The sequence below is a fragment of the Nelumbo lutea genome, chromosome 1 (assembly GCF_056320005.1).
Source record: "Nelumbo lutea isolate HS-2025 chromosome 1, American lotus-T2T, whole genome shotgun sequence".
In the NCBI taxonomy this organism is placed as follows: domain Eukaryota; kingdom Viridiplantae; phylum Streptophyta; class Magnoliopsida; order Proteales; family Nelumbonaceae; genus Nelumbo; species Nelumbo lutea.
The window spans coordinates 201,935,234-201,946,963 of NC_142684.1; the positions used below are offsets into that span (position 1 = coordinate 201,935,234).

Here is an 11,730-nt window from a genome sequence, read left to right on the forward strand (position 1 = left end):
CGTGCTTCTACCAGTTCGGGCGTCCTCGCCTCTGTTGGGGCAGAACCGTCACTGCTCTTTTTGTCAGAGCCGTCTCTGTAACTGAAGGTAGCGGTGACAGGTGACGGTGGCAGGCGGCCGTTTGTAGTGCGGCCGTCAAGCGCCAGATCCCAAGTCAGTCGGGTGCGCCGCCCCTGGATACGGACTCCTTTGGTGTCAGGTACGGTGTGGTTCGTCCAGTTCAATGCTCTGGAAGCAAAGTGCCTGGAGCGGTGCGTGAGGCGGTCTTGAGTTTGGATAAGGGGGGAGGTTCCGAACTGTCATAAGACGGGCCAGTTCGGGTCTCTACTTTGTGTGACGGGGCCAAAGGGAGAGTTTGGGCTCCTCGTAGGGAGTTCGAACTCTAAGTAGGGAGTTCGGGCATCTTGCAGGGAGTTCGGGCTCCTCATAGGGAGTTCGAGCTCTAAGTAGGGAGTTCGGGCACCTTGTAGGGAGTTCGGGCTCCTCGCAGGGAGTTTGGGCTCCTCGTAGGAAGTTCGATCTCTAAGTTGGGAGTTCGGGCACCTTGTAGGGAGTTCGGACCGCTGGTCTCTTCCCTTTGGTGTTTGTACCCTCGGTACGCTGTTTTAAGTGCCGAACTACTTGTTTTTTTGCCATGTGGCGTGATTTGCGAAGTCAGGCCAAATCTTCCTTCATCACCAACCAATTTATATTGATCAATCTTTCATATGTGTCTTGTGCTTCTCTTACCTTTGATTAAGACCCGCCAATCCCATTATTAGGAATTGGTGGAGGGTAGGGTAGAGACGCAACCTGGATGGCTCCAATCTCAGCCCCATCCAACCTTATCTAAGCTTTTGCTGTTCAAAATCAAACTGTATTGGTTGGCCGATATGTGCCATATTGGCTCAGTCACCGATGCGTTGCTTTTACGGATTTTTTAAAAGAAATGTTTATTTTAAATGTTAAATAACATTCTGCATTGGGTTCAAAGTACCATACATTTTTTCACCATATGTAGGTGTATTTGAATCTTAATCTATTATATATTTGTCTCGTATTTATCTGGAGTATGAAAATAATTGTACATATTTTCTTTTCTATTTTTCTATATTGGACAATTCAAATGAGTGATAGTAACTTCAAAACATGAGTAAGAGGGCTTTAAATCCAACCACCCCATCTAAATCTGACCACCCAAGCCTAACCTCAATTGTGTTGGATAGTTAGGGATGGGCTTGAGTGGGCAAACTCAATCTTTAACCTTAGGTTGGACCAGGTCCAAACCAAAAGTTCTAGTCTTGGGATTTGGCTTAAATCCAGCCCAATTTGGCCAACCTGTATATCTGGGAGCCAATATGAACACTGAAAATGGTCAACCTGAAGTAATATTTTTCATATTTCACATTTTATAAACTTATTTATTTATTTATTTTTGTTTGCCATTGTAATTTTGACATCCCAAAAGAGGTCAGGTTGAGTTATCTCTGCGTCTTCAATCCCAAATATATTCTGATTTGCATTCCTTGTATTACTAATTTTACATAGCATATATTCTGTTCCAATCCTACCTATTTTAAATTATATACAAGTGTCTGGTTTCTGCCTATAAAATGAGACCACTTTTGTATACAACGAAATATGTATACTTTTTCTGCATTATTTTTGGTTGTGGTTAATTAATAAAATTTGAAATGACCACCCCTACACCTAGAATAAACTTAGGGGTCTTAAAAAATGTCCAAATGGTGTCATTTCAAGGTTTTGAAATATGTATGAATTACTTTCCACTGTTTCAATTAGGGGGTGTTTGACAAAATGAATGATTTTGCTTTCCTCTTAAGATGAAGCATCCTTTTAATATTTTTTTCCCATGTTTTGTGTTCTATGACTTGCACACAGAGCAGGGCTTGACAAGGTATATTAGATCCTTGAATTGATTGATCAGATCATGTCCCATATGAATTATAAGGAGAAAGAAATTAATTAAGGATCTGATCAGCCTCATCCATCTTGCTTACATAATTAAATATCACATGGGCGTAGGCTATTGATAATTTGATGATACCATCGATATAAGGGAGTAGGCTATTGATAATTTCTAAAGAATACAGTGTTCTAAGAAACAAAGGCGATCATAACCCTTGTTTTGTTTTGACAACTAGAGCTTTAGAAAAAGAAGAGAAGAGAAACAAAACATTCAATTAAGGCATTCTTGCTATATCCTATATACTCCATGTATGTGTTTTGGTCTAATTAATATATCTGGTTGTGCTTGGACGTTAATTGTAGAGAATGGGAATAAGTGCCACACTTTGATCTCAGGCCTTACCTATAACACGTCCAATAAGCGGATGGATTGGAAACCAGTTGATGATTGATGGCTACACTACTACTAGTGCGATAAGCCTTTATGTTCTTTAATTCATCTCTTACCCTTGAATGATAGATAATTAAATAGCTTTGAATATTCCAAGTATATATGATTCCAATCTAAAGTAAAAGAGGGTTTGAATCCAAGTAATGAAATCACTAAAAGATGTATGTAAGAAGCAAGTGACAATAACTTTGGACAAAACTTGTGGTGACCCCAAAAAAGAAAAGTAGTCAATCATTTATGGGTAGGCCTTTAAGTGGGCACTGCATGTTAGGTGTCTCCAACCAGTGTTGACAAATAAGAAAAGGGCAAGAGAGTGCGAAGCAGTGAAAGTGATTGATGGAAGAATGGTGCAGCAGGACTTCCCTTCAAGCTTCTCCATTTGAGTCTTCGGAGTAATAAGAAGATACATGTCGGTACATGAATGTAGACGAGCATTGTCACTTACACATACTTACAAATACTTTCTGTGCACCCTAATAAGTTCAAAAACTGATGACACTGTCTACACGGTTGCCTGCTGTAACGCCGAAAAGGTCGCCTCTCTTGCAATTTAATTACAACCTAATGGAACACTTGACACGTTGAATTAAGTTGCAGTCATATCTCCCTTACAATAAGAACCGGTTTGCTTTTCTTTGTAATATTTCATCACTTCAACTTAATTTGAGAGGGTGTACGGCCAAACAAGTCACATGGCCAGATTGGGGAGAGTGGGTTTCGAGCATTGGAGCTTCTAATCCTTTTTATCTAATTTCTTTACTTCTCTACTTGTGAATGGTGGCATCACTATGGTGTTGACCTTCTTAGTTCTCACAAACTTTCAAAGATTCCACATCCGTGACTCCAAGCTTGTTACATATGTTTCATGTTTGATATTTAGGTTTTCTTTGATATCATTGTCGCTTTTTCAAGTAATAGTCGAATATCTTAAATTCGATTGAAATACTTCGAGTTCTGTACATATTTTATAATATCATTTGATGCCAACTGATTGGTGCAAAATGAACAAAAAAAGTAAGAAAATGATTTTTTTTTCCATTATATATGAGTATTAGTTCAAATGATTTAAAAATACTTAAAATCAAAAGTAGAGGAGAGCTAAAACACTGGATCTCACATGAGGAAAATGACAATGATACCAAGCATAAGAATTGTATGAGGAAGTGATTACAGTGAGATTCAAGGGTGTAATTGGATGAATCATGAATTTAAGATTGTCATTAAAACAGCTTCTAGCTATTAGCTAGCCAAATCACACGTTTACAAGTCAAAATAATGTTTTCCGGTTGGACACATTCAACGTGGGTCCCAACATCTAGTTACTGGACATGTGGCAATTCATACACCTTGGAAACCTTTGGCCTCAAAGAAAAATCAAAATTAAACCACGTCTGCAGCCTATGGAATTTGGATTCCCGAACAATCTATCTCCTTGAGCAGTTGGGCTTGCTTGGGTTCAACGTTGTGATTAGGTGCATGAACTTCCCACAAAACTTCAAGATAATAGAATGAAATTCCGGGAAAATGAATGGAATGGATTTGGACAACTTACAATCTCACCGGCTTCATTTGAGTTGTCAATTTATCACCTGTCGCGCTGAATAAGAAGGAGATATTAGAGCCGATCGTTTTCCTCCTGAGTTTTGTGTTTGTCGGACCTAGCCTCCATGTTCAGACCACCATACGGATTATCTAATCCATAATTCCATATATATATTTTCTTCTCTCTTCATTTAAGTTTCTCTTTGCATCTCTTTTTCCCACTTTCTTTCTTTCTTTCTTTTTTTATCTCTTTTGTAAAAACAAACGATCAGATATTTGATATAAAGAATTTGCACTGTATTAAAAAATTAAAAAATATTTTGTCCAATGAATTATGGTAAATTAATTATTCACCATTAGATCTATTCGGTTCCGTTTACGTTTATTGATTAAATGCTGCCACATAGGCATCCCACTAGCAAAGACCTCATTAATTGCATCCCTATTGTAAATATCGATTTTTGTGCACCTCTCCCATTCTGGGAAGCTTCATTTTAGAGTTTCCTAAAACAAGTAGGCATTTATTGGCACTTTGCTGATGTGGTGCCTAATGGCGCCTATGTGTTATAGATGCCCCCATTAATTGCTTTTCTCAGTTTTGCAGTCAGACAAATACAAAACGTTTATTCAATAAACATAAACGGAACCAAGCACCCTCTAGATAAAATGTGGACTTCAAAAACTTTAAGAGGGGGAGATGAAAAAGCATCAACGGCTTATGACTAGACCGGCCCGGCCGGGCTTTGACTCTTTATTAACAAAAAAATGTTAGGCCCAAGCCCGAGGCCGGCCCTGATAAAAAGCCCGAAGCCCGACCTAATAAAAGAAATTCGAATTTTTCCCTATTCAAATGGACATTTTTTATTTTAATTTAGATGTTTTTTTCCCCTGTTTAAAATGAACAAAGGGCCTACAAGTGAATCAACAATATTCTCAAATCAAAAAATTTATTCAAATGGACATCACATAGGGTTTTTACTTAGGTTTAACTATAGGTCGGGTCGGGTTTACTTAGGTTTAACTATAGGTCAGGCCAGGCCGGGCTATTTTGGCAAAGCCCGAGCCTGGTTCGAATTTTATGTGGGCTGGACTTTTGTCCCGAGGTTAAGCCCATGGGCCAAAAAGCCTGTTCAAGCCCGTCAGGGGGTCGGGTTGGGCTGGGCCGGCCCGTCGGGCCACCCGGCCCATGAACAGGTTTACTTCTGACATGTCCGATATATTTTCCTTGAGGCAAAACTGTAATACAAATTAATGAAGAGAATCAGTTATTGTTGCAATAAATAAGATCATATTTAATGAATTATTTACTAAAAAGACAAAAAAAAAAAGTTGATGAAGATAATCAATATCGATATAGCTCTCTTAATTATATCGGATGGATATTATTTTTTGGTATCCACAAAACAGCACTATGGCTAGTCAATCACTCTTAGAAAATACAAAACCATTTAGAAATCTCAGGTAAGCTGTATTTGGCATTGTTTATTTTAATGACTTTTTGAAGTTCAAAACCCAATGTAGGCCATTTTAACAGCAAAAATGAGATAAGTCCTTAAAATAAGGAATGTCAAATGCAACTTTAATGTTTTAGCTTGAACAGTCTCTTGAAATAATGTCAAAAGTCTATTTGACCAAGTGGTCTAGTATTCGATCCATACTGTCACATTATAATCAATTTCAACATACTGCATGAGTGAATCTATGATTATTCACATTCTAAGGGGGTGAGTTAGAGAGAGAGAAAATAATCGATATATATGTATGACTTTTACATTTGGAGTTTAGTGGAGAGAGAGAGGAAGAATGAAGAGAGAGATCATATATATATAATAAAAAACATAATATTGCTTTCATTGAATTCTCAAATATGCTTGTGTGTGTATACGTGTGTATGTCTATGTTTAGGAAGAATAGATGAAAAGTCTATTACTTTTCTCTTACTAGTTCTCCTAAAAACTTCTTCTGAGTGCAAATATCTGTGTACCTGTGCCATCTTTTGCCAAAGGGCTTAACTTTGGTTCCTCGATTACTTCACGTGCTTCTATACGAATTAAAATACTTATATATGAAATTATCAACTGTTCTTTTAAAGAAGTATATATTTATTTAATGGGCCTAACAACTTAAGCTTCAATTTTAAAAGTATAATAAGCTTCAATTTTAAGAGACCAACAGCTAAGCCTCGTAAGATATTTCTTTCCATAAATTATTTTTGTCATCATACAACTTGTACGCGCCAATAATTTCCTGGGAATCATATAGAATGAAATTGTGAAAATCTGCACCATAATAAATGGGGTGTTGGCCAATGTGAGCTGAATATCTAAATATTTGAGTTCGGCTGGGAATGGGAAACATGAGGTTTGAGTTTGAGTTTAAATTTGATTCAAACTAGAGAAATATGAGTTTGAATTTAGTTCAGCTCAAAAGTTGATATATTCGATCGAGGTCGATAGTGAATCAAGCTTCATATAAAAATATATATATATATATATATACATATATTTAGGTTGAATAGGCTTAGAAGCTGCATGATCCAAACTCAAATAACTCGTAAAAAAACTCCGTCTGAATGCGGGGCGGTGATTCAAAGTTTGCTTTTTGCGAAGAAACATGGATGGACCGGCCTAGACATATAAAGCTCTGGTGGACACAGTTGCAGGAAAATAGAAACAAACAGTACTCTTCTTTCCCAAGCTGTAGCTCTGTAAGAATAAGAAAGATCCATATTGGAGTGTTTTTTCTATATATTTGTGATTTCGTCTTTTGGGTCGGATTCGGATGCACCCTACCATTATTAACAAGCTAGTGTACAACTTTGAACGCACCAAACCAAACCCTGGGACACTAAGCATGCTAAACCGTATATTTCTCAAGTTAATTAGGCATAAATTAAATGATCAAAACTTCAATTCCGGTATTGTTCGCTGAATGTGTAGGAGGTTCAGGTACAGAGTATATACCACATTATCAAAGTGCGATCACAATATCAGAAGGCGTGCACACGGAGAGAAATAAAGTCAGAAACAGGAACACATAATATCTTTTGAACATGGAAATTAATTAAAGCATCACAAAAAGGAATAAATCCAATTTCTCTAACAACGACGATTCTCCTTTAAGATTCACTTAAAACCCATGTTGGTCAATGTGTGGACTGTCAATTCTTAGAGTAGTCCCTGGTTCTAGCTCTTGGAGTTGGAAGCTGCGGATTGATGGAGCTGTTGATACAAGGCAGCCATCCTACTACTGTAAGAATCCATGGTGATTGGCTGAAAGAAATCAAAAACAATCTTGGTTTATTAATATGAAATAAATCTGCTTAATGGCTGAACAATAAGGTAAGATGGTGTGTCCTTCCTTACCTTTGACTGGCAAGAAAGAAATGTTGTCAAGGGATCGGGCATGATTGAGCATGAAGAAGGCAATCGATCCGCAGAGTTATTGTCCCATGAAGACAAAGGCACGAAGACACCAGAGGGGAGAACAGGGGGAATTCCAGTGATGTTGGGTCGTGCAATGGAATTGATGTCCATCATACCCATTCCCATGTTCATCCCCATTGTCATTCCCATCTGAGCCAACATAGACATTTGAAGCTGCTGTTGCATGGCCATTGGTAACATCACGTGTGGCATGCTCATCCTACTCATCATCTGGACTTGAGCTTGCAATTGTTTTAGGTATTCAATCACTTCATCTAGCATTGACGCTTTATCAGTCTGTAACAAAACCAAGGCCAGAAATTATATAAATCTTGTATCACGGAATGAAAAATCAAAAAGCTTAATACATTTGGGTCTGGCTCGCTCTCAGACTCGAACCCTCTTCCTCACGCTTGCCAGCTCAAGATTGATCTTACCATTAATTGAACAGGATCAAGCAATGGCCCCTGTTTGGCAACTTTCCCCCTACCCACTTAAGCAATAACTGAATTCCCATCTTTTCTTTTTTGTTGGTAACTACGATGTAACTGGATTTAATATCATTTATACATCTTTTATCCTGTGCACCCACAGGCCACAGGTTTATGATTATCACTGAAAATGGTGAATAAAACCCAATTGCAGTAGAGAAATAAATATATACTATTTGTGGTGAAACACAGCACTACTGTAATAAATAAGATTACAAGTCTGAAACTCCCTTCCAAGCTTGGGAATTGAGGATTTGGGATGTCTCAGCCCTCAATTCCCTACCATAACATCTGGTACTTACTCCATTAACGTCACTCTAGTATTTACTGTTTATTCAGGGGAAAGAAAATCTGAATGACAGTTGCATACACCCAAAAGGTAAAACAATTACATTACTTTATATGTAACCGATTTATCTCTAAGTGTGAAACTGTACAATTCCCCACAAGTAGTATGTCACAAGTGGCCCCTGCCACTGGACTGATATATGTGGCTGTAGGTGATTGTCTCTCTACACCTAACAATCTTTCATCAAGCTGTCTCCATTCCATTGCAATTGTGTATGTGGACTAGTTTCATTTGGGTCATTTTCTTTTGATTCCCAACTTACTCACAGTCACAACCATAAATGATTCTCAATATCTTGTACCTTTCCCTACATTAAATAGAGAGTTTATTAGCATAAATTGAAGGAAAATAGTCATCATACCTTACTGGAATTTGGGACCAGCTTCTGTAAGGTCTTCAATTTTTGGTTGATTTTGTCTCTCCTTTTCTACACAAGAGGAAAAGGAGAATCATAAGTCATGATTAATTCTTTGGTTGATTTAAAACAACCCAACCATAAACAGAGAATTAATGGAAGATATGATCAACTTACACGTTCAGATTCGTTATGAATTTCAGCAGCCCTGCTCCTCTTACTTGAGGTAAAAGATTTCTTCTTATTATCTTCATCTAACCCTGTTGGCTCCCTCTTTAATAACATAACAAAAAGAAAAAAATATAGTTGATTATTAGAAGCATTGATTTGGAGGATAAATTAATATGTCAACTAAGAAAAAATAAGTGTGCATGCCATGGGAGCATGCACTCACACAGAAGAAGAAAGAATTATTGCCTGAGATCCGCTATGACAAACCGAGTCATGGTCGTCGACCGTCGTAGGTTTGTTGTACGAGCCTGAAGGTTTTCCGGTGCTCGTGTTCTCCGGCGAGCCCAGAGAGTTGGAGGTGAAACCCGCGTCGGGATCCAATTCGTACGTATCAATAAGCGACATATCATGCCTACTGCTATCCCTGCAGAAGGTAGCACTGATACTCACACTCTGCTTGCTACATCGCTCATGTGTAACCGGCACAAGAGCCTTCCTCGCAAGTTTCTTGGTGAGTGCTACCTCCTTGGTGCGGCGTTCGACCGTGCCGGCCTCACCGGAAGACTCCGGGCGCAAGGAGTTCGGTTCAGGCACGTGATTGGATTGGTCATCAGCCGAGGTCGTTCTGTTGGCGCAGGGAACCAAGGCGTCCATAGTGATGGGCTGAGCAGCGATGGTGCCATGGGGATAAAACCACGGCACGAGGTCATCACCGCCGGTGAGAGGAACCTTGGAGGGGTCCAAGCGTGTGGCTTGGCTGACGATGGATTCCAGCGTGCCTCCTGCACGTGGCTTCTCCCACGTGTACTTAGATGTCGTGGTGATGGTGGTGGAAGGGAGAGGTTTGCCGATGGGCGGATTAGGACCTAACCCGTGCAACGCCACTTGGCCGTTCTCCCATGTCAACTCTACTACTTCGGTGTTCAACCTGCGCCGACGACCACCATCAACAACCACCACGTCTACATTCTAATCTTTATCTTTTAATAAATAATAAAAGTAAGAAGAAAAATACTGGTCAGAACAACGATGATAACAATGAAAATGGCCTTCATGACGAGCATGAAAATAAATGGCTTTGATGCAGTTAATTAGTAAATATATAGACTTGAGAGAGAGAGAGAGAGAGAGAGAGAGAGATGGGGATTACATTGAAACGTCGGTGGCAGCGGAATCGGAGTTGGAGTGGGGATGAGTGGTAAGCCCGGCGGGGGTGGGAGTTTCGTCGAGGTCGCAACGTGGTACGCACTGATTCATCTTGATTCTTGAGACTGAGGCAGTGGCAATGCCGACGTTGGTGTTTATTGTGGAGAGATGGACCGCTCAATACACGCACACAGAAGTAGGCTTTGTTTTGCTATCGAGATTTGAGACGAGACTGGCAGTCAAGTGACTGTACATGTAAAGGAGAGTGTTGGGCATTCTGATCAGCAGGAATTGTGACATTATAGAGAACGAAAGAGAGATACGACGAGGAGAAGGAAAGAAGAAAGCTTGGAGATGAGATGTCTGTGGGTGAGGATGAGAAAGTACCAGCAAGAGAAGAAGTATTATTAATTATGTGGTGAAGAAAGAGAGAGAGAGAGAGAGAAGGGGGTTTTAAGACAGCGTATAATGTTTAAGTATCTGTTTGTTTGAAATTATGGACATTTGTATTTGATTTGTTTGGAAAACTGATGAAAAAAGTAATGATGAACCAATTTGTTGACACCAAATCAGCAAAACAGTAAATAATAACTGGCTATCTCTTGAAGAAGCGTTAAAATGAAATTTTCCTATCATACATAAATATAAATTGAAATTGAAGCCTACGATACATTTATTTAATAAACGCCTACGATTCCAAATGAATATCTTTGATACCTTTCTGTCTCACGGTAACTTTTAAATAATTATTAAAACTTAAGCAACATGTATAATGCTGAAAGAGCTTTGACCAATCAGAATCAGAACGTCAGAACCCAGCCACCTTGAATTGGGCAAGTGGTAGACACACTCATATCACGTATAAATGGTTAAACCATTATCCTATTAACAGGAAAGCGCGTCTGATGAGGACAATTGTTACGGTAAAGACACGTGGTCCAAGCGCCTCCCCAACCTAGTCCCTCCACCTATCCCTTCCTACAGGAGAATGGCCAAACCCCCAACCATTATTCACCCTTCATCACCATCGGATGACAAAAATTTCCACTTGTGTCATCCGGGTAGGGTTTAGTGGTGGACAAAAGTTGACCCGATGGCGCACTTGTGATTTTTGAGATCAGTGACTTCTTAGAAGTTGATAAATTGTTTGTTTGGTGCTATTATTGACATGTTTTGAGATTATAAATTTATTTGATTGTGATTATTAGTAGTGATTTTTATATTTATGATAATTATTTTTTCTATCTATCCATGTTAATGCTACATCGTTTTCTAACTAATTTGATGAGCTCTCAAAATTTGGCCAACCAAACATCAAAATAATCAACGATTTTTGAACCACTAATGTAGTTATCATGTGGCACCGATCGGCATCTGTTGGCCTCAAGCACCACCTAAATCTCAACTTACAAAATTACATTAGGTGTATAAAAGAAACCCTACGTCTTTTGAGATGGGCTTTTAAACATCAAATAACATTTCTATTGATTGTTAGACAATTCAATTCAGGCTCTGTTTCATTCCCAATAATTGGAGAAAGAATACAAAGAAACAGTATTTCAGAATATTAAAAAAAAAAGGAACTTGTATTATTTTATTATTATTTGATCGATGTAAAACAAAACAGGGAATTAGGTGGGGTTAACTTTAGAAATAAGGAAAGTTTGTTTAAAAAAGCTTCTTAAACTATCCTTAATTGGCATATGGAATTAAAATCATTCTTTTTTTTTAGTAGTTTTGGACCGATTTTCGAAGCATGGGCGTTTTTTGGGACCGATTTTCAAGAAAAAATGTTCATACTTTCAAGACCCATTTTTCACAAAAAAAAAATTAAAAAAAAATGCTTCAGTCAACCGTTGGGGGAAACAGTTCACCGATTCGACGTTTCATGC

General features: G+C 38.6%; 1 protein-coding gene across 1 annotated transcript; it reads right to left on the minus strand.

Moving 5' to 3' along the window:
• Nucleotides 1-6,793: 6,793 nt before the first annotated feature.
• On the minus strand, nt 6,794-10,395 carry LOC148880405 (transcription factor UNE10-like). The gene is made up of 6 exons (XM_088962285.1): nt 9,843-10,395; nt 8,939-9,620; nt 8,699-8,794; nt 8,528-8,593; nt 7,267-7,623; nt 6,794-7,173 (listed from the first exon to the last, which is right to left on the minus strand). Exons 1-6 carry the CDS (start codon nt 9,947-9,949, stop codon nt 7,087-7,089), a joined length of 1,395 nt encoding a protein of 464 aa, XP_088818411.1. The 5' UTR covers nt 9,950-10,395; the 3' UTR covers nt 6,794-7,086.
• Between the last annotated feature and the right edge of the window lie 1,335 nt (nt 10,396-11,730).

What these genes read in the sequence shown, in the direction of transcription:
- LOC148880405 (XM_088962285.1), bottom strand. Translation starts at nt 9,949, where the DNA reads ATGAATCAGTGCGTACCACGTTGCGACCTCGACGAAACTCCCACCCCC. An exon ending in GCTGCCACCGACGTTTCAAT is followed by an intron (nt 9,621 to 9,842) that starts GTAATCCCCATC and finishes TCGTCGGCGCAG; the next exon opens with GTTGAACACCGAAGTAGTAG. An exon ending in TTTGTCATAGCGGATCTCAG is followed by an intron (nt 8,795 to 8,938) that starts GCAATAATTCTT and finishes ATGTTATTAAAG; the next exon opens with AGGGAGCCAACAGGGTTAGA.